Raw genomic sequence first — 23,003 nt, forward strand, 5'->3', positions numbered from 1 at the left:
GCAAGGAAGGCGCCCTTCCACTTCCGCTGTCGGGCCGCCGGCCCCGCCCCTAACCTCCCTCCCGTTGGGTCCTAGCGCCGGCCCCACTCCGAGTGGCCCGGGCTCTGCCGGTGCTGGGCACCGCCGCCGAAGCTGCGGAGCCTGTGCAAGTCGAACCAGGTAGGACACGTCTGCGGGAAGTCGCAAGGGCTTCAGGCAGCGGGCACCAACGCGGTTTGAGCTGCCTCCAGTTTTCCCGCTGATGCCGAGCGGACCGAGTTGACCAGGCGCGAGCATCGCGGGCGGGGCGAGCGGTGAGCGGCCTCGGGCGGGCTGCGGGCCCAGCAGGTCCTAGAACCCGCCCGGTGCCCGCCGGTCAGCGCTCTGGCTGCCTGGGCTCAGCGGACGGACGCGACGGCCGGTCTTGCTCCGCGCGGGCCCGGGGGTCCTAGAGCCCGCCATGTTCCGGGCTTTTGTCTGTGTGGCGAGGGCCTCCCAGCCAAGGCCTCCGCGGCTGCGCGCCCCCCTCCCGGGCCGAGGTCCCGGCCGCCCCTCCCGCGGTCCTAAAGAACGCCATTTTGCAGGCCTTTGTCCTGCTCGGGATCCTCTGTCCATTCATTTGTTCATTCCTTCCTTCTTCATTCATTCTGTCTTGCTACGCTCGCCGAAGCCACGTTATCCTAGGGTTTAGTCCCAAATGAGTCAGCATACAGCCCCGCTCTGCGGGGGCTGCCTGTCTGGCGAGGACACCCGCACAAACACGGTTGCAGAGAGCGAGGAGCGCTGGGTTTCTGCAGCTCTTGTCCCTCCTCAGAGCGTCTGGTAGGCCCTACCGCCCTGCAAACTCCCATTTGCTTCAGGGGCCCCATTCGACTGAAGAAATTGAGGCCCAGAAAGCTATGCATCCCTCATCTTTACTGCTCGTTAAATATTCTTGAGGGCACGGAGTACTGGGGAATGGAGTATTGGAAGCATGCAAGAATCTTCCCGTGGGAGAAGGAAGGGCAAAGGGGATTGCCTATGGAGGTGGTAGTTTGTGAATTTTGGATGGAGCTTAGGTTGCTGACCAGAGGGGACACCGCCGCAGAAACCGGTCAGAAAAATGGGATCATTTTTGCGCTAATTGGTTGTTAGGCCTAGGATATAATTAAACAATCACCCCAACACAGTTCCATCAACTCACCAAAAGGAGATGGGGGATGTAGGTGCCTGTTTTATTGTTTTATTTTTTAACCACACCTGCGGCCGGAGTGGTTAAAAATAACCACTTTGGGGGAACTGAGGCTGTATTCAGAGAGCAAAAATGTCATTCCCCTCATAGGCGAGTAGTGACAGTGTGTTCCATCACAACAGCGAACAAATTGGGAGTGCTGGTGACTGAATCTCACCAACTCCTATGATGGAAGCGGCAGAGGCTGTAGGTAGACCTGGGTTTGAATTCCACCTGAAGTTTGCTTTCAGTCACCAGCTGTGGACATAAAGAGTGCATAGAACAAAGTGCACTGGACCCTAATGCTGGAGGCAGCAAATTAGCAACCAAATAATAAAATGTGTTAGTGCTAGTAAAGCAGTAGTCAAGGGGACAGATGGCAGAAAGTTGAATATCTGACCACCTAGTTCAAATACTAGCGCTATCTATGACTAATTAGCATTTCTGTGCTGTCTCTTATTTTAAGAACTTGTTTAGTTAATTTTTTATTTATCTTGTGTGTGCATATGTGTGTTTTTTGCAGCACATGTGTGGAGGTCAGAGGACAACTTATTGGAGTCTATTCTTTCTTTCCACCATGTGGGTCCTGAGGTGGTCAGGCGTGGTGAAACGCCTTTTTACCTACCCAGCCATCTTGCCAGCCCCAGGGACACTAATCTTACAGGACTAAAGCTCTACCCTTATGGCTTTATTTAACCTAATTATTTCTGAAAAGACCTTAAGTTTCCAAATACAGAATTTTAGAAGAACACAAATGTTCAGCCTATAACAGACTTCTAGGAATTGAGAGATGAGCTTGAGTAGTTGAATCGGTGTGTATAAAATGCTGATGATACCCAGTCCATGACAGTAAGCCTGCAAATAGTATTTGATCCAGACAGCACCATAAAGATTTTTTTTGAAAGAAGTTAAATGGTAGTTAGCCAGGATAAAGATATCATTATTTAAAAGAAGTCTTTGAGGTGTGGTGGCATACACCCTTAAATCCCAGCACTCAGGAGATAGGCAGCCTGATCTCTGTGAGCTCCTGGCCTGCCTGGACTATATAATGAAACCTTGTCTCAGTGGTACAGCGGTAGAGTGCTTACCAAGCATGCATGGGACCCTAAGTTCAATTCTAAGCACTGCCAAAAAGAAATGAAGGTAGGTGATCAAAGCCAGAGTACATGATCCACATCTGTAATCCCAACACCAAGGAGGCTAGGGTAAAAAGAATCAGGACCAGCCTGGGTTACATAGTAAGACCCTGAACACCCCCCCCCCAAGAAAAGATAGTCAAGAAAACCTTTATTTTATGTGTATGAATGTTATGCTTACATGTATGTGTGTGCACCAAGTGTATGCCTGATGCCTATAACTGGAGTTACACATGATTATGAGCTACCATGTGTGTGATGGGAACCAAACCTGGGTCCTCTGGAAGAACAGTAATTGCTCTTAATGCTGTACCATTTCTCCAGTGCCCAGGGAAGCCTCCTTAGGTGGAAGGAGATGACCAAACTTGAGAACTGAGTTCAGCCTCCTAGACCTGTATGGTAAAAGAGTCTTGACTCCTGCAAGTTGTCCTCTGGCCACCACACATGCACCCATGTGAGTGTACATACATAGAGTAAATAAAATTTTTAAAGAAAAAGAGAAGAAAGAACGCCCTAACAAAGGAAGTGTCTGGGAGCTGAGACCCAATGGTAACCCAAGAGATCATACACAAAGATGCTCAGGAGACTGTGAGAAAGAATGGTTCTGACCCAGAGAACTGCTAGTGGAGACACCCTGAGGTGGGAAGAAGTTGAAGTGGAAAAGGAAGACAGGAGGCGTGGAGGAGGGGGCGCCCCTAGTGCTGGAAGCCAGGAATTGAACGGAGCTAAGCAGGAGTGAGATGGATTAGGGATTTGCTGATCAAAGAAAAAGGCTGGTCTTTGTCCTGGGAAGTGTCAGGATTTTGCTAAAGAATTTCAAGTGGATAAAGAGTGATCGAAAGAGTCTAACTCGAGGGTGTGAGGATTTGAGTTTTGACTCTGGGCATCTTAATTAGTTATGTGCACTTTTTGCCTTGTGAGGATTTAAAGTAGAGTTGTAAAAGCACATTTTAAAACAGTTGTAGTAAAAATGTTTCCCCCCTAGAAGCATTTGAAGACCTAGGAAATGTGTGTATCTGTCTATCTATTTTTCTTTCTTTCTCTTATTTGTTTGTGGTACTGAGGATGGAACCCAGTACCTCACATGTGTCGGGCAAGTACTTTTCCTGGCTCACATATCTGGTCCTTAATGATCCACAGAGTTTGTTTAAAGTACAGATTGCAGGGCTGGAGAGATGGTTTGGTGGGTTAAAACACTAGCCGTACAAGCCTAACAACGTGAGTTCAAGCCCCCAAAACACATACAAAAAGCTGGATTTTGTGGCACACATCTGTAATCCAGCACAGCTAGCTATAGGGAGATGGAATGCAGACAGGAGAATGGTCAGGAAGCTTGCCAGCAAGCTAGTCTGGAGTACACAGTCTAGTAACAAAAACAATATGAAAGAGATACCCCCCACCCCTCCACACCCCCACCCCATCAACAAAGTGAAAGACAGGAACTGACTCCTCGTTTTTTTCTGCATGCGCGCGCGCGCACACACACACACACACACACACACACACACACACACACACACACGGAGCTGAGCGTGGTGACACACACCTTTACTCCCAGCACTCAGGAAGCTAAGGCAGGTAGATCTCTGAATTCAAGGACAGTCACAGCTACAGAGAAACCCTGTCTTGAAGAAAAAAAGAAAAAGATTCTGAATGCATGTGTGTTTGTATGTACAGAGGACAGGAAAATGTCAGGAACTGAATTCATGTCCTCTAGAGCATTAGTTCTCAGCCTTCCCAGTGCTGTGACCCTTTAATACAGTTCCTCATGCTGTGGTGACCTCCAGTCATTGCTACTTCATAGCTGTAATTGTTATGAATTGTAATGTGAATATCTGTGTTTTCCAATGGGCTTAGACGACCACTGTTATTCCACCCCAAAAAGAGGTGAGGCCCACGGGCCAAGAACCACTGCTCTAGATCAGTGAGCGCTCTTAACCACTTAGCAATCTCTCCGGCCTATGACTTTTTTTTTTTTTAATTTCAAAGAATAAAAGTACAGATTGTAGTGGCTTACATCAACTTCCTTATATGATGGTTCTTTTTGTTTGCTTATTTCCCCCCTATTTTTTAAAGGGTTTCTCTGTGTAGCCCTGGCTGTCCTGGAACTCACTCTGTAAACCAGGTTGGCCTCGAACTCAGAGTTCGCCTGCCTCTGCCTCCTAAGTGCTGGATTAAAGGCCTGAGCCACCACTGCCTGGCTTTTGTTTGCCTTTTTAAAAGGATTTGTGTGTGTGTGCGTGCGTGCGTGCGTGCGCGCGAGCGAGCGCTCTTTTTCAGACATGTCTGCAGATGTTCAGGGAGGCCAGAAGAGGGTATCGGATCCCTCGGAGCTTAAGTTATGGGTGGTTGTGAGCTGCACAATGCAGTACTAGGAACTGGACTCGGGTCCTGGAAGAGCAGCAAGGCTCTTAACCACAGAGCCATCTCTCCAGCCCCTTGTTTTTGTTAAGTCAGGATCTTACTATATAGCTTAGGCTGGCCTTGACCTAATGATCCTCCCGTCTCAGCCTCCCAAGTATTAGGATTGTAGGTGTGCTTCCTAGATGAGGATTTTGATGCAGGGGTTTGTCAGAGCTCACTTGGAAAAACATCACTCTTGGAAATGTGGCTGCGATGCAGCCTAACCTGCCCGACTCCACTCTTTATGGAGCTGGGTGCCTGCTGGGACCGATTAGGACATCTCCCTACCACTTCCAAGTGCCTTCGGAGGGATTTGCCCCTCCAGCAGCGTGGAGGACTGAAGCACAGACCTGGCAAGGGCCAGGCTAGGGGCCAGAGCTCAAGAGGAGCGAGTCTGGGTGAGACAGTGCTGGCTCCTGGATCTGGTCTCGGCCAGAGTCAGCACGGCGAAGGAAGGTGTGGGTGCCATGAGCTCAGGCTGGGCAGACACTGGGCCAGGCCCAGACGGTAGGCCTGCTCCCAACCTTCTGAGCTGGGGCTCCAACACTTTAAACACAGTCAAGTCTCCGCAGTGCTAAGTCCGAACTGTATGACTTGACAAGTCTCTTTACTCTCAGAACTCCACTCATTCGCATCTATGCAGCGGGGTCAGTGATTCCTGTTTCAGCAGTGTGAGAACTGTGACAGGTGCCACCCCCAGCTGACTGGCTCTGAGGAGACTCCATAACTGAGGGAAGCGATCTGGTTCCTATCAGTCCTCTTCAGTCCCATGAGTTAGTACCATTCTTACCTCCATTTTTCAGCTGAGAAAACAGATTCTAAGATACACAGTAAATTATACAGACAGTCCTATCGGCTTGCAAGTGGCTAGATTTGAAGCTGGGCCTTCTGGCTTCAGAATGTACTTAGTGACTCTGAAGGGCTGTTTCTCTGGATCTTGCTTTCTTATGGTGTTGATATAAGGATGAGTTGATTTATGCAAAAAGGTTAGGATGCTGTGGAATTTGGCGAGTACTTAGTAGATGGGAGCGGTCTTTTTTTTTTTTTTTTAGCAGTCTTAGGGATCAAGACCAGCAAAGCCTCATGTGTCCTCACCCTGTTTTTTGTTTTTTCCCCTCTTGGAGAAATTTAGGAGGCTAAGGATGTGACTCAGTGGTAGAGCACCTGTCTTACCTGCACCAGGCCCTAGGTTCAAGTCTCAAAACTCCCCCCCCCCAAAAAAAAATGCTTCCTGGTATGGGGCTGACCCTAAGGAGCTTCTCACTTAGGACTCCCTCAGTCAGCCACATAAACTGTTTCTGTGTACCGTTTCTGGAATAGGCCCGGAACCCATCTCCCCCTCCACAGCTCCGCCCTCCTTCTCCACCCCAGCTCCTGCCTGTGATGTACAGATGAGGACATAAACATCCTAGTCAATGATCCATAAGCCTGGACATGGAACCCCGGCCTGCCACCCTCTGGGGGGGCACACCTGACTCCTGCCCACTCACCCCTTCCCCAGCACAACACCTAATCTCCCCTAAGAGGATCTGCCCTAATCCTTTTCCCTTCATCCCTCGGGGAGGATGAGCGGGCGTTAAGACCAGTGCAGCTGTTAATCCTATTTTTCCCCAACTATGATCCTAGGAGCAGCTGTGTGGATGTTGTCTGGGCTCTTGGCCAGAAAGTAGGGACTCAGCAAGAGCTAGTATCCCAGGAGGCCTCGCTAGCTCAGACAATCAGTTGTGACTGAGAAAGGCTGACTGCCAGCAGTAGGTCAGGCTGCCTTGAGAGTGAGTGAGCTCCCCATTTCCAGAGTTTTGGAGCAGAGACTAAAAGGGATTCCAGCTCAGAGAATGGACCAAAATTCCTGTCTGGGGTGGAGTCCCTCATAGCCACGCATGGTCAGAATTCTTGGAACGCTTGCTTCTCTCCAAGAGCTGACCAAGCAGGGGGAGAGCAATGCACACATCAGAGACCCATTACCTCCAACATTGCCAGCCACCCTGTCTAAACATGACTCTTCTCTCTGGACCCACGTCTGCCTTCCTTGAGTGCTTGGAGACCTTCAGGCCTTGGTTGAAACTGAGAAAGAAAGACTGTGAGAATAACGGAACCTAGGCATTCTGGGAATGCTGGGGGTCAGAAAACAAGGTTACGGAGCAGGATATAGCTGGTTCTTTTGTGATTCTGGCCTCTTACTTAATGGTTTCTACCCCTAATAAGCAGATCACAGGTGAAACTTGAACACAATATCAAACCTGGGGACCGTTAGCATAAAGGATATAGAGGTCCTGCGGTTTGGGCTGAGGCGCCCCAGGTTTGGAAGTCCTGCTATGATTCAGTTGCCTTTGAGATTGGAGAGATGGTTCAGTGGTTAAGAGCACTTGCTGTTCTTGTAGACCATTTAGGTTTGATTCCCAGCACACACAGCGTAGCTCACAAACATCTGTAACTCCAGTTCCAGGGGATGGAACAGCCTTCCTGGGCACCAGGCATGGGCATGGTGCCAGTAAACCCTCACACAGGTAAAGTAAAAGTGATTTTTTTTTTTTTTTTTTTTTTTTTTTGGTTTTTTGAGACAGGGTTTCTCTGTGTAGCTTTGAGCCTTTCCTGGAACTTACTCTGTAGACCAGGCTGGCCTTGAACTCACAGAGATCCACCTGGCTCTGCCTCCCGAGTGCTGGGATTAAAGGCGTGTGCCACCACAGCCCGGCTGTAATTTTTTCTTAAAGATAGGATTGCCTCCGATCTTGAGAGAGCTTTAGTGAAGAGGGAAGCTTTGAAGAATACAGAGGGATGGCTTTGGTCTAATTTTGCTTCTCTTGCAGAGGAGGCCCACCCACCAAGGCCATGGAAGAGGAGGCTACTGAGGCCAAGTCCCCAGGCCCCTGCTACAAGCGCTCTGGACGCCGTTTCAAGTGCCTATTGTGTACAAAGACGTTTCCAAATGCTCCCAGGGCGGCGCGCCATGCTGCTACACATACGCCTTCCGACTGCCCGGAGGAGGTGAATGAGGTCCAGCCAAAGGCGGACGCAGAGCCCAAGGCCGAGGAGGCCAGTGGAGACAAGGTGTCTGGCTCAGCCGCCAAGCCCAGGCCCTATGCCTGCCCACTGTGCCCCAAGGCCTACAAGACGGCTCCTGAGCTCCGCAGCCATGGGCGCAGTCACACTGGCGAGAAGCCCTTCCCGTGCCCAGAGTGCGGCCGCCGTTTCATGCAGCCAGTGTGCCTGCGTGTGCACCTGGCCTCCCATGCTGGTGAGCTGCCCTTCCGATGTACGCACTGCCCCAAGGCTTATGGTACGCTCTCTAAACTCAAGATCCACCAGCGTGGACACACCGGTGAGCGGCCCTACGCCTGCACCGACTGCGGCAAGAGCTTCGCTGATCCTTCCGTGTTCCGCAAGCATCGGCGCACCCATGCGGGCCTGCGGCCCTACAGCTGCGAGCGCTGTGGCAAGGCCTACGCTGAGCTCAAGGACTTACGAAACCACGAGCGGTGAGACCCCCGGATACCCCGGATACGGCGGGGAAACTTAAGTAGGAACTGGCGTCTTAATAGATTATGCCGACGGGAAAAGGGGCAGCTGGATGCTTACCTAAAGATGGGAGCATCGGGTTGGATAGGGCAGGCTCGTTGACAGAGCGAAGTACCTGGAGATGGGGCCCTGAGAGCGGGCGGGGTCTTATTGGCCTAGATTCCAGTACAGTTGGGAAGGGGATGGCGTTCGGAATCTGTCACTCACAGGGGGAGGGGCATATGTGGGTAGGCCCTAGGAAAGATGGCTCTTTAGATTTTGTTTGTTTGGTTTGGTTTTTGAGACAGGATTCTTTAGTTGCCTTGGCTGTCCTGGAACTCACTCTGTAGCCCAGGCTGGCCTTGAACTCAGAGCTCCGCCTGCCTCTGCCTCCCTCATGCTGGGATTAAAGGCATGCGCCCCCACCGCCCGGCTGGATTTCTTACTCCAGGTCCAGCCCGTGGCTCTTAGGGAGCTGCAGCCCATACAGGCTCTGGGGTGTCCCACGGGAGTCGCTTGCCCTCTAACCAGGCCCTCCGTTACTCCGCAGGTCCCACACGGGTGAGCGCCCCTTCCTCTGCTCTGAGTGTGGTAAAAGCTTCTCCCGATCCTCTTCCCTCACGTGCCACCAGCGTATCCACGCAGCCCAGAAACCCTATCGCTGCCCGGCTTGTGGCAAAGGCTTCACGCAGCTCAGCTCCTACCAAAGCCACGAGCGCACGCACTCGGGCGAGAAGCCCTTCCTGTGCCCTCGCTGTGGCCGCATGTTCTCTGACCCGTCGAGCTTCCGCCGCCACCAGCGGGCACATGAGGGCGTGAAGCCTTACCGCTGCGAGAAGTGCGGCAAGGACTTCCGGCAGCCGGCCGACCTGGCCATGCATCGGCGGGTGCACACGGGCGACCGGCCCTTCAAGTGCCTGCAGTGCGACAAGACTTTCGTGGCTTCCTGGGACCTTAAGCGGCATGCATTGGTGCACTCAGGACAGCGGCCGTTCCGCTGCGAGGAGTGTGGGCGGGCCTTTGCCGAGCGAGCTAGCCTCACCAAGCACAGCCGCATGCACTCGGGCGAGCGCCCTTTCCACTGTAATGCCTGTGGGAAATCCTTTGTGGTGTTATCCAGCCTCAGGAAGCACGAGCGTACCCACAGAAGCAGTGAGACAACAGGAGCTGCCCCCCAGCAGGAGCTGGTACTAGGGCTGGCGCTGCCCGTGGGTGTCGTGGGGGAGGGCTCGGCTGCCCCTGTGGCCGGTGCAGGGTTAGGGGACCCTCCGGCAGGGCTGCTAGGGTTACCCCCGGAGTCCGGTGGTGTAGTGGCCACACAGTGGCAAGTGGTGGGCATGACGGTAGAGCATGTGGAGTGCCAAGAGGCTGGCATTGGGGAAGCTGCTGGTACCCTGGGAGATGCGGGAGGAGAGGTGGGGGGGTGAGGAGGCCGATGAGAAGCCCCCACAGTTTGTGTGCCGTGAGTGTAAAGAAACTTTCTCCACACTGACCTTGCTCCGCAGGCACGAGCGCTCGCACCCGGAGCTCCGGCCCTTTCCCTGCACGCAGTGTGGGAAGAGCTTCTCAGACAGGGCGGGGCTCCGTAAACACAGCCGCACCCACAGTTCTGTACGCCCCTACTCCTGTCCCCAGTGCCCCAAAGCTTTCTTGAGTGCCAGCGACCTGCGCAAACATGAACGCACTCACCCTGTGCCCATTGGGACCCCCATACCCCTGGAGCCTCTTGTGGCTTTGCTAGGAATGCCAGAGGAAGGGTCAGCTTGAAGGTCATAGCTCTCTCCACCCCACTCCCAGGTGCCCATTTCCAGCCTCCAGAGCCCTGCCGCTGGGCATCTAGCTCAGTCCACTAAGAGCTGGGGACAGTGGAGGCTGGTAGCACTTGTGAGAGACACTCATTAAAGCGTTGGCTTTGACACCAAGCCGTCTTCTGTACTCTGGTTAGCCTGATCCAGAACTCACTATATAGCCCAGGCTCACTTTGACCTCAATCAATCCCCCTGTCTCAGCCTCTCAAGTACTAGGATCACAGGTGTTTACCACCACAAGTTGCTCCTAGAAGGGTCTTGAAATTCATTGTTTGCCAAAGTATATTTTGGGTTTCTTGTGAAAGAGCTTTCAGTGGCCGAGTCAGGACAGAAGGTATCTGTGCCTCTGAGAATTCTTGGTGATTAAAAGGTGTTTTGAAGCATTAGTCCTGCAGTGAACACACCTGTGTAGCTTTGTTTAGCCCACACTCATGATCGTGAAACCTTTACTAAGTACTTCTATCTTTTTATGGATAGTAAGCTGGGCTTAAACGATCTTTTCTCAGGGCTGGAGAAATGGCTCCGTTTTTAAAGGCTAAGGCTTACAATAAAAAAGTACCCAGCTTGTCTCTCCAACTACTTTTAAAAAAAATTTCCCCCCCCTCAGGTGTGAGATAACTAAAAAAAGATTATCTTTTCTGTTTATCACAGTAACAAATTAGGAGACTAGGTTGGAGGAAAAGAGATCCCTCTTCACATGAAAACCCATGAACTACAAAGGAAGTTAACCTCATTTCAAAAGTGCTGTCTGGACATGGCGGTACACATCTATCTTTACTCCCAGCACTCAGGAGGCAGAGGCAGGCAGGTCTCTGAGGCCAGCCTGGTCTACATAGTGTTTTTCAGGACAGCCAGGACTACATAGAGAAACCCTGTCTCAAAAAAAGGCTAAGACAAGCTAAGACTATATGAAAAAAATCATATATATGGCCTAAGCAGCGGGGACATACTATGTACCTGAATGGATGGGGTTGTTATTAAAAGATGTTAATAGGCTCCACCACGCAGAGGCAAGGGCATCTCTGTGAGTTCAAGGCCAGCTTGGTCTCCACCAGGAGTTCCAGGCAGCCAGGGCCACACAGTGACACACACACAGAAAGTTGACAACAGGAGTTTTTATCTTGGTGGTGGAGCACTTACCTGCTCTGTGAGGTCCTGGGTTCTGTCTACACCATTAGGTGGAAAAAGTTGACTTTCCCAATTGAATCTTTAAATTCATTGCCTGTGCAGTTTGGCTAGCATTAAATTGACAGTGTAGCCCAAGCTGACCTCAGACTGGTACTTCCGATGTAGCTACCCAAGCATGTGCCCATCACCCCATCTACCTTTCACTTGTAGGAGAAACAGCAAAACCGGCTTTCCCCCTCCGGTCTTTGCTACCATTTCTTTGACTTCGTGCTGCCAGCTGGTCAGCGCAGTGAAACCAGCTTGGGGGCAGATTATTTTGCCGTTTCCCCAGAGTTAATGGAATTTGTATCAAACCTGGGGCTGGTCACTGTGCACACTCTGTAACCGGCCTGTGAAGTTCACAACAATCTCCCAGTGCCGTGATCATCAGGGTTTTCAAGTTTTCAATATGGCTGTCACAACTAGGAAATGGAAGATGACTTTGGCACATGGCTTGCTGCTGGCCTGATATTTGCCTGTATTTGGCATTATTGACGGTTTTGAAAGCATCCAACAGCACATTAATTGTGCCGTTATGGTGTATAGAAAGAGCCTGAAGGATTTTTTTTTTTTTTTTTGAGACAGGGTTTCTCTGTGTAGTTTTGGTTCTTGCCCTGGATCTCGCTCAGTAGACCAGGCTGGCCTCGAACTCACAGAGACCCACCTGGCTCTGCTTCCTGAGTGCTGGGATTAAAGGCATGCGCCACCACCGCCCAGCCCCAAAGGATTTTTAAATCCAATCTGAAAATCCAAAGCTCATATGGAACATAATAAGTACTTGCTCTACCACTGAGCTACACCTCTAGCCCATGATACTTAAAAGAAAAAAGAGAGAGGGGGGTGTGATGTGTTTGATACTATAAACCAAAGCATTAGAATAAAAAATACATGATTGGTACAAAAATAAAAGTCAACCAGAAGAGTAAGAGAGGGTCCAGAGACAGCCTTGAGTGTATCTGTGAACTTACTAGTATTTGTCTGAAGTTTTGCGGTACTGATGATTGAACCAGAGCCGCCAGCAGGCTGGACAAACCCTTTATCACCGAGCAGCTGCCTCTAGCCCTTGATCATTGGTATCTTGAGACAGACTCACTAAGTTGACGAGACTTCAGCCTGCTGAGTAATTGCAACAGACTTGTACCACGAAGCCCGACACATTTCACTTACCATTCATTCCTTTGTTGTATTTGCTTTGCTTTGCCTTTTTGAGACAGTCTTGCTGTATAGTCCAGACTGGCCCTTGATCTTATGATGTTTTCATTCAGCATCTAAAGTGCTGGGGTTACTACCAATTTTGGTGAATTTTTTTTTTTTTTTTTAATGACAAATGTGATTGTTCACATCACTGGGGAAAAGATAGACTAGTATATAGCATTCCTTGACAGATGTCTAGATGAGCCGTGAATTTTATCTTCATCAGCACATGGGCATACATGCATACATAAACACACACAGGGAAGGTACCCAGAAAATGAGTTATCCAGGGGTAGCCCATATGCCTATAAACCTAGCACTTGGAAGGTAGAAGCAGAAGATCAAGATTTAAAGGCCAGCCTTGGCTACATGGCAGATTTGAAAGGGGTCTAAAGTGAAATGAGACTGTTTCAAAACAATAACAAAACAAACAAACAAAACCACCTGTTACACAGAGAAACACTGTCTTAAAAAAAAAAAACAAGGTGAGGATAAGATTTGCAGACAGAATTGTGGAGTGTGGCAGGGCAGAAGCCATTAGTATGCTCCCCTTTAGGGTCAAGTTATATAAGTCTGCAATTTTTCACAGAAAACTTCTTTTTAAAAAATTTACATTTAGCTGGACAGTGGTGGCACTCGACTTTAATCCCAGCACTCGGGAGGCAGAGGCAGGGATCTCTATGAGTTCGAGCCAGCCTGGTCTACAGAGGGAATTCCAGGACAGCCAGGGCTACACAGAGAAACCCTGTCTCAAAAAAAAGAAAAAATTGCATTTATACTTGTTTTGTGTGTGTGCATGTGTATGTATGTGGCTACATGTGTGCCATGGTGCATGTATGCATTCAGAGGACAGCCGGGGGGTCAGTTCTCTTCTTTCGCCATTTGGGACCTAGGGATGGGACTCAGGTTGTCAGGATTGACAGCAAGCACCCTTGCCTGCCTAGCAGGCTGCTGAAGAAGATTCTTAGGTCATACATTATAACCACTAGGGCCTCCATTTCCATTGGTAGCTGTAGCAAAGCCAAAGGCCAAAGTGAGCTAAAACTCCCTTCCTAAGCTCTATTTTCTTTTCCTCCTTTTTTGAGAAAGAGTCTTACTATAGGAAAACTTTTTTTTTTTTTTTTTTTTTTAAAGACAGTGTCTCCCTGTGTTAGCCCAGACTAGCCTTGAACTTGAGGTGATTCTCCTGCCTCAGCCTCCTGAGTGCTGAGGTTATAACCATGCACCACCACACTGGGATTCTGTGCTCTTGTTGTAAGAGTTGAGGACCACCACGTTGGCGATGTGGGAAGTAACCAGGATACAGTTCATGTGTTAGTCATTGGGGACATTGCAGCAAGCAGCTGTAGTTCAGAAATGGTAAACCAGGGAGTGAGCCCCAGGAGAAACAGCAGTCTCAATGGCAGAAAGCAGAGGCATGCCCAGGTTCTCAGTATTTATAGGGAAATCTTTTGGATTTGTGAGATGGTTCAGCCAGTAAAATGTATTTGCCACCAACCTTGACAACCCAAGTTCAATAGTCAAGACCTGCATGATGGAAGAGAGAACTGATCTTAGACGTTCTGACCTCTAACAAGCGATGTGGTACACACACGCGTGCGCGCGCGCGCGCGCACACACACACACACACACACACACACACACACACACACACCCCTAAACTAAATGGAGGGGGTTCTTTAGAGTTGAGAGTGTATGTAGTTCAGTGGTAGAGCATTTGCTTAGCTCTTAATGAGGACTTTGGTATCATAAAAATAAGTTAGGTGGCCGTGAGGGGAGCGGGGGTCATGGGTCTTTAATGCCAGTACTTGGGAGGCAGAAGCAGGTGGACAGCGAGATGACTCATAGAGTAAAAGCACTTGCCACCGAGGCTGATGACCTGAGTTCCATCACCAGAACCTACATTGTCAAAGCAGAGCATTCACTACAGAAAGTCACCCTCTTGACCTTCCATGTGCCCTGGCACAAATGCACAGACACACATGACCGCATACACACATGAACACACACAAAACAGTCATAAAGTTTATAGTTTATTACAAATTTCCTGTTTTTAATTTTTATTTTAATTATGTTTGGATGTGGGTTATATGCATGTCAGAGCAGGTGTTCACAGAGGGTGTCAGATCCCCTGGAGCTGGAATGCTAAGCAATCGTGAGCCCCCAATATGGCAGCAAGTTCTTAAGAGTGGAGCCATTCCTTCCTCCAGCCACCACAAATGTATTTTCACAAGCTATGTATGTTGTTATAGCTAGAAACCCTTAGACTTACGATACCTGGCCCACTTTGAGTAATTTCTGTAAATGGATTGAGGCAGGTGATTCACCTTCATTCTTTTGCCTATGAATTCTCAGTTGTTTCAGAAGCATCTGTTGAAAAGCCCTTTCTTTGTCTATTGAATTGTCTTGGCCTTCTTAAAAAAAAATAAACTAACTGTAAATATGAGGGGTTTTGTTTGGTTTTTAGCTGGAGATCAAACCCAAGGCCTGGAACCTGCTGGGCAAATGCTCCACATCTTCAGCTTCATGTCTGCCATTATGCCAGAACCACACTATTTTGACTATTGTAGGAATTTTTAAAAGAGATTTCTTTATTTCTAAGTATTTTGACTGCATGGATGTCTGTGCACCAGGAGAAGGTGTTGGATCTCCTAGAACGGGCGTTATGGATGGTTGTGAATGACTATGTGGGTGCTGGGAACTGAACCCTAGATCTCTGCAATAGCAATAAGTGCTCTTAACTGTTCTCCAGCCCCCTGGTTAGTACAGTTTTGGAGGAACTTCAAATCAGGGCTTACAAGACTTCCAACTTGTTTATTTTATGTTATTTTTTTTATTCTCCCAACTTGTTTTATTTCAAGATTTTTTTTTCTGGTCTTACAATTCCATTTTAATTATTTTACTTCGTGGTTTTTGAGATTGGGTCGGAGAGCTGCATGTTGGCCCCAGATTCACTATGTAGCCCTTGCTGGCTTTAACCCTTCATTCTCCTCCTGCCTCAGCCTCCTGAGTGCTGCAATTACAGATGTATGTCATCACACTCACCTCCATTTGGATTTTTGGATCAGATTGTCAGATTTTCCTGCCAAGAAATTTAAAAAGCTAGTTTAGGTTTTGGTAGTTGTATTGAATCAGTTGATCCATTTGTGGCATATTAACAGTATTAAATTTTCTGACCTGTGGGCATGAGATTTAAATTTAATTAGATATTTATTTTGATTTCTAAAGTTTTTGTTTATTTGTTTGTTTGTTTAGGGGAGTTGGTTTTCTGAGACAGGGTTTCTCTGTGTAGCCCTGGCTGTCCTGAAAACTCACTCTGTAGACAAGGCTGGCCTTGAACCCAGAGATCTGCCTGCCTCTGCCTCCCAAGTGCTGGGATTAAAGGTGTGCACCACTACCACCTGGCCTTAAAGATTTATTTTATTATGTGCATGGGTATTTTGCTGGGATGTATATCTGTGCACCATGTGCATGCAATGCCCGAAGAGGTGTTGGATTCCCTGAACTGGAGTTACAGACAGGTGTGAGTTGTTATGCTGTTATGTTACCCAGGAAGCAAGACCAGGTCCTATGGAAGAGCAGCCAGTGTGCTCTTAACCTCTGGGCCACCTCTCCAGTCCCACCTTAGATCTTTAATTTCTTCCAACAGTATTTTTTCACTTTATCTCTAAATCTTACACTTCTGTTATTAAACATATCAAATTATTCTTTTTGTTGCTATTACAAATGATTTTTTTCCCTTCATTACATTTAGTTTTGTTTTGAGACTGGGTCTCCTATAGTCTCGCCTGGCCACAAACTCACTGTGTAGCCATGGCTAGCCTTGGAACTCCTTCTGCTTCTCAGGTGCTAGAATTATAATAGGCCAGCCACCAGGCTTAAGTGGATCGTTTTATCTCCACTTTTGGATTGTTCCTTGTTAGTGATACCGTGTTTTGATATAATGAGGAAGTTTCCCCTTTTACTCCTATTGTGCTGGGCTTTTTATTTTTTTTTAAAGAGGTTTCATGGGGTCTAGGTTGGCTTGGAATTCAGTACACAACCGAGAATGACCTTGAACTTCTGATCCTCCTGCCTCCACTTCCTGAGTGTTGGAATTACTGGTTTATTTGGTGCTTGGGACCAAACACAGGCCTTTGTTCGGGCTAACAAGCACTCTACCAACTAAGTTACATCTCCAGTCTCTAATATGTTAAGATTTTTTTATATGAAAGCAAGTTTTATTTTATCAAATGTATTTTCTGTGTCTATTGAGATTATTCTATGGCTTTTGTTCTTTATTAATAATCTGTATTATGGGCTGGAGAGATGGATCAGAGGTTAAGAGCACTGGCTGTTCTTCCAAAGGTCCTGAGTTCAATTCCCAGCAACCACATGGTGGCTCACAACCATCTGTAATGAGATCTGGTGACCTCTTCTGGCCTGCAGGCTTACATGCAGGCAGAACACTGTATACATAAATAAATAAATCTTTAAAAAAAAAATAATAATCTGTATTATTTGACTTCTGGATAGTAAACCAAGCTTGTATTCCTGGGATAAATCCCACTTGGTCATGTCATATAATCCTTTTCCATGATGTTGGATTAGATTTGCTTTGCAAATATTTTATTGGAGACTTCTGTGTCTGTATTCCTTAAGGTTTTTGTTTGTTTGGTGTGTGTGTGTGTGTGTGTGTGTGTGTGTGTGTGTGTGTGTGTGTGTGTGTTTAAGGTTTATTGATTTTAGTTCAAGGCCAGCCTGGTCTACAAAATGAGTTCCAGGATAGCCAGGGCTATAATAGAGAAACCCTCAACAACAAAAAAGCTAGGCAGAGGTGGTTCACGCCTTTAATCCCAGCACTCAGGAGGCAGAGGCATGCAGATCTCTGCAAGTTCAAGGCCAGCCTGGTCTACAGAGTGAGTTACAGGACAGTCTGGACTGTTACACAGAGAAACTCTGTCTCAAACAAACAAACAAACAAAGACTTACTCATTTTATGTTCAAATGTTTGGCCTGTATATGTGTGCACCATGTGCGTGTCTGGTGCCTGCAGAGGTCAGAAGAGGGCATTGCATACCCAGGAACTGGAGTCACAGATGTTTGTGAGCCACCATGTGGGTGCTGGGAAATGAGCCCAGGTTCTCTACAGGAGCAATACATGCTGTTAACTGCTGAACCATCTCTCTAGGCCAAGATTGTTTTCCCCTTGAGACAGGATCCTGTGTGTCCCAGGCAGGCCTCAAACTAGCTAAGCAGCCAAGGATGACTGAGCTTCCTCTTTGTACTTCCTGAGTGCTATGCTTAGAGGTGTGCCTTACTATAGCCACTTTATGTGGTGCTGAATCAAACCCAGAGCTTTGTGCTGGCTACACAAGTCCTCCACCAGCTGAGCTACACTTCCAGACGTTTCCTAAGAACATTGATCTGCCATTTCCCTGGGTGTCTTTGTCCAGTTTTATTTTCAGAGTAATGTCTATAAATCTTTTTGTTTCTTTGTTTTTGTTTTTAATTTTTGATACAGGGTCTGTCTACATAGCCCCAGCTGTCCTGGAACTCACTGTGTAGACCAGGCTGGCCTCAAATGCCTCTGCTCCTGAGGGCTGTGATTGAAGGCGTGGGCCATCACACCTGCAGTAATATCTAGAAGTCTTGAGCTCTGTCCCTCACTAGTCCTCTGGTTTCCCGTCACTCCCAGTCTCCTGCTGGGTCTTGTGTAGCTGTGAATGCAGATTCAGAGGCTCTGGAGCTAAGACAGAAGCTGGCTTCAGCTTTCCATCTGCGGACCGTGGTCGTCATCCCCTCTGAATAGACAGGCTCACCGTGGGCTCAGTTCCCAGGAAAGTCAGGGGTGGTGGGAGAGGGAAGAACGGGAAAGAGGAGGGAAGTATAGTGTAAATTCTAATTAGTCTTAATAATAAAAACCTGGAGTGAGATATCCGGGTGGAAGTTGAAAGATCAGAAAATCAGATCAGCCAGCCACTAGAGAGACTTTTACCTCTAGGAATCCCCAGACTGAAAGGGTGGAGCTCCTGTTTCCACCCTGCCTTATCACTTCCTTTCTCCGCCCAGCCATATCACTTCCTGTTTCCTCCTCCCAAATGCTGGGATCAAAAGCATGAGATCCCAAGTGCTGAGATTAAAGATGTATTCCACCACTGCCTGGCATCTAGTGACTAGTTCTGCACTCTGATCTCCAGGCAAGCTTTATTTGTCAGAGCACAAACAAAATGTCACCACATTTCCCCTTTTTTATCTAAAATAAAAGAGAATGTTATAATTAATATGAGAAAAACTATATACAATAAGTACAATAACTATATACAATATATACAGGCAATAAATACATCAACAGTGTCTAGTCTATTAACAATTGACAAATTCAGAGAAAATACTCCATATCTATCCTATCTTGGTGAGTCTAAAACGTTGTACCTAATTTATTTTCTATTCTAACTTGCATTACCGAAATTATCTTTTAGTGTCTCTCAACCTTATACACTTTATACCTCTTTGGTGAAATTCTTTTCTGAATCTGATAACAAGGAAAACTATAACTACAAAATCTTCAACTCCATCAGAGACCTGAGAAGGAAATAATATTTCCTGAGTAAGCAGGAAGTGCAAGCAAGTGACTTCCAGAAAATATGAGAAATGACAGAAACAGCTGACTGCCTGGACAAATTTCCTCTGTAATGTTGGGGCATCCATCTTTGGTCTACAGGTCTAGCATACCTGACAGACTTATGTGTGAAGCAGGATTTTCTGAAGGGCTTTCCTACCTTGTCTTGGCAAAGTTTGGCAGTCCTTTGTTTTGTGTCCTGCTTGTTCCATTTGGACAGCATTCTGTCAGCAGTCAAGGGAAGGACATTTTCTTGCCCAGTGGCTAACTTTTGCCACGAAGAAAGTAAATTCCATATGGTATTTCTTTAATACCCATCTCCAAAGTAGGTTGTTGCTGCCAGGACAGACATGTCTCATTGTCATAAAAAAAAAAAAAGAACCTATGTTATTAAAATATCTTACATGTCATATTCTATAGATCTCTGAAGTGTTTGAAGACCACCTGTCTACCTAAAATATATCTGTTTGACCTTGAAAAGATACCTAACATAACTAAACGTTTAATTGCAATAGGTGATTAACTACTAACCTGCATTTCTTTATTATCCTAAACAGTTTGTAATAATAACTTTCAAGGACTAGCAATTTGCACTACATTGTTAAATGAGATGTATAGGTACAATATCTTGAACAAAATTAGCAATATATGTACAGCATGTTCTAACAAAAATAATCTCAACTTTGTATCAATAAACAAAGATCCATAACAATGTAAAATATTTAAAACAAGTAGTTGCTTTTTAAAAGTAGATTCAATGTCCTACCCTTTTTTCCTACCATATCTATATCCCCCCTTTTTCTTTTCAGAGTAGATTCAGTATTCTATCCTTTATCCTATCATTTCTATATCCCCCTGAATCTAATCTCCTTTGTTCAGCTTTTTTTCCTGACCATTACCAATAACAACTTGTAACCAATCCCCCTAAACAATGACAAATATCCATAACCCATTGAACAACCAAAAACCACCCATCCCACCTCTTGGGAATGTGGGCATCCTGTTCTTAAATTTACTTCCTGCTGTCTGGGGGTGATGTCATCTTTAGGGGATCATGAAAAGAAAAGTTTGGGTTAATTGTCAAGTCCTTGGAGAACTAGCTGTAACATTTGTTGTCCAATCTCTGTGTAATGGGAAATGTCTCAAGTCCTGGCTAGAGTAGTCTGTGAGGCTGGATCATCTCAGCTAGCCACCTCGAAATTGTTCTGAGCAGTTTGTAGTCCAAAGCTGATCATTGAGTGGTGTTTGTCAGCTTAGTGGCATTATCATAATCCTGGTGGAATCATCGTTGTGGGGCCCCATCCTCCTTTTGGAGACTTCAAAGGTTAGGCATGGTCATGGTTCACAGCAGAAAACTTAAACATTTTAAATGTCATATTCAGATCTCAAAGAAGTAAAAGGATCAATATTTGTTATGTACATCCAGAGTACAAAAATTTAATTCCTAATTTCCTGATAGAGTCTCAAACCTGAAATCATGTGCAGGAAGCTAGATGAAGCCTTTTTCTAGAATTAGTTAGTACTCTATATGACCATTGATATGATGACAAAAAGTTAAATATATATATTAACTTTATAAATTTTGAGATAATATTTATACCTTAAGAAAAGCTTTAGCTGGGTGGCAGTGGCGCACACGTTTAATCCCAGCACTCGGGAAGCAGAGCCAGGTGGATCTCTGTGAGTTCGAGGCCAGCCTGGTCTACAGAACCAGATCCAGGACAGGCACCAAAACTACACGGAGAAACCCTGTCTCAACAAAAACAAAAACAAAAAAGAAAAGAAAAGCTTTAAAGAGTCAAAATAAAACCAAAGGATCATGAGATTAGAAGCAATAAAATAGTCCCTAAATTTTGTTTTTCTTCTGTCCCATATCAGGTGGCTCTTCTGACATGAGACAGAGATTTTGAATTTTACTTTTAACAAGCATTGGGTTTAGAGAAGGAGAGAGCCACACTCCAACTCCAAAGCCAGCTTTAATTTTTAATTGAACTGGGACTACAAAAAGACCATGTGTGTTATGTGTCTGTAGAGAACAGCAGGAACAAACCTTTGGGAAGATTTATGAAATTGTATCCTGTTGGAGATGTGATATATCAATAGGCCAATTTATTCTTTTTCTTGGGACATTTTTTTCTGGATGATTTGTCCTTTTCTTCAGATGTCTCATTTGTCCAGTGGTCTTCCTCAGCTAGATACCCTCATTCTCCTGGAAAGACAAAAACAAAACCCTTCCCCAACCCTCATTTTGGGGAGGTTCCCTTATAGCAAGTTATATCTGATCAAATGAAAAGCATTGGTTAGTCTTATAAGTTAGTTTAAATTGGATAGTCACGCTGGTTGATGAACTATCACTCTTCTAATTAAGAGGTCTCTCTTGTTCATATGGAACCTTTATCAATTTTGATGGTATCCACAGCTTTTCTTCTCCTAAGGAAACAAAAGGGAGAGAGGGGGAAGGGGGGAGCAGGGAGAGAGGGGAAAGGAAAATGGGGGGGGGGAGGCCGGTGTGTGCACACCTGTGACCTGGGCATTGGAAGATGGAGGCAGGAGTCTCAGGGCCAGCCCAGAAAGAAGATGGCTTCCTCAGGGGAGGGGAGTGCTTCAGACTAGGGCTAAGGCTGAAGCAGGGGGCAGCGACATTCTGGACCCAGCTGAGGCGCTGTGGAGACCAGTCAGTTCTGGACTGCTGACAGCATTTGCAGTAGAAGCCTCTGTCCTGGGTCAGCCTTCTTTTTGGTCTCTCCACTGTCTCATCTCCCACCTGTCCCCATCAAGCCGACTCCAGCCACAACAGCCTTATCAGGTTCATGTGCGTATGTGTGCACATGTGTGTGGAAGCCAGAAGTCAACATGAGGGGCTTTCCTCAATTGTTTCTCTGGCTTACTAGTTTATTGTCCTTTTTGTCTTGTCTTGTTTTGTTTTTTTTGAGACAGGGTCTCACTACATAGCCCTGGCTGGCCGGGAGCTCACTATGTAGACCAGGATAGCCCCAAACTCACCGGCTGCTGCCTCCCACATGCTGAGATTAAAGGCATGTGCCCCCATCCTCAGCAGAACCTTATTTTTGAAGACATGCTCTTACTAAACATGGAACTCATGAATTTGGCCAGACTGGCTGCCACCAAGCCCTAGGGATACCCCTGACCTTCCCAGGCTGCTGTGCCTGTTTCTCTCATGGGTGCTAAAGATACCCCTGACCTTCCCAGGCTGCTGTGCCCGTTTCTCTCATGGGTGCTAAAGATGCCCCTGACCTTCCCAGGCTGCTGTGCCTGTTTCTCTCACAGGTGCTAGAGATGCCCCTGACCTTCCCAGGCTGCTGTGCCCGTCTCTCACATGGGTGCTAGCTATTCAAGTTCGGGTTTGCTTCTGCAGCAAACACTACCAGCAGAACCATCTTTCTAGCCCATATTGGTGTTTGTTTGTTTTTTTGAGACAGGGTCCTGCTACATAACCCAGGCTGATTTCAAACTTGAAATTCTTCTGCTCCAGCCTGCTGAGTGCTAGGATTACAACTCTGAGTGACGAACCCCAGCTGCTGACTCTTCATTCTGCCTTAGTCTTCCATTGCTAGATGGAGAGACTTCCCTGTTATTTGTGTGATTACATTGGGCTCATCCGCATAACCCAATTTTAACCTTCATCTTAGTTAGTGACTCTAGTTACACCTGCAGTTCCTTTTGCCAGCTGTATGTGATGCTAGACACCTGTAGTAATCACAGCTCCTTAGCACTTAGAGGCAGGGGACCGCAAGTCAAGCACCAGCATGGGATACCCAGTGAGACCTAGTCATTGATCAGTCACTGGTTCTGTAGCTCAGCAGTAGAGTATCATTTCCTGGCATTTACAAGGTCCTGAGTTCAATCCCCCAAACTGAAACAAAACAAAACAAACCCACTAAGCACCTTTCGCCCTGTAAAGGAATATATTCATAGATATCAGGGCATGGAATATTCAGGGGGCTGTTATTTTCCTAGCACATCTCTCCTTCTGGCCTTCAGAGATC

At 47.0% G+C, this 23,003-nt stretch overlaps 1 protein-coding gene across 1 annotated transcript; it reads left to right on the forward strand.

Annotated features, from left to right (window-relative positions):
* Window positions 1-54: 54 nt before the first annotated feature.
* On the forward strand, window positions 55-14,841 carry Znf668 (zinc finger protein 668). Its single transcript, XM_052760961.1, is given in 4 exon segments — window positions 55-159; window positions 7,539-8,207; window positions 8,777-9,635; window positions 9,637-14,841. Coding segments are annotated over 3 exon segments (1,863 nt in total). The 5' UTR covers window positions 55-159; window positions 7,539-7,560; the 3' UTR covers window positions 9,994-14,841.
* Window positions 14,842-23,003: the final 8,162 nt, after the last annotated feature.

The sequence above is a fragment of the Peromyscus californicus genome, unplaced genomic scaffold (genome assembly GCF_007827085.1).
Source record: "Peromyscus californicus insignis strain IS unplaced genomic scaffold, ASM782708v3 Scaffold_4__1_contigs__length_199733344, whole genome shotgun sequence".
Lineage (NCBI taxonomy): Eukaryota > Metazoa > Chordata > Mammalia > Rodentia > Cricetidae > Peromyscus > Peromyscus californicus.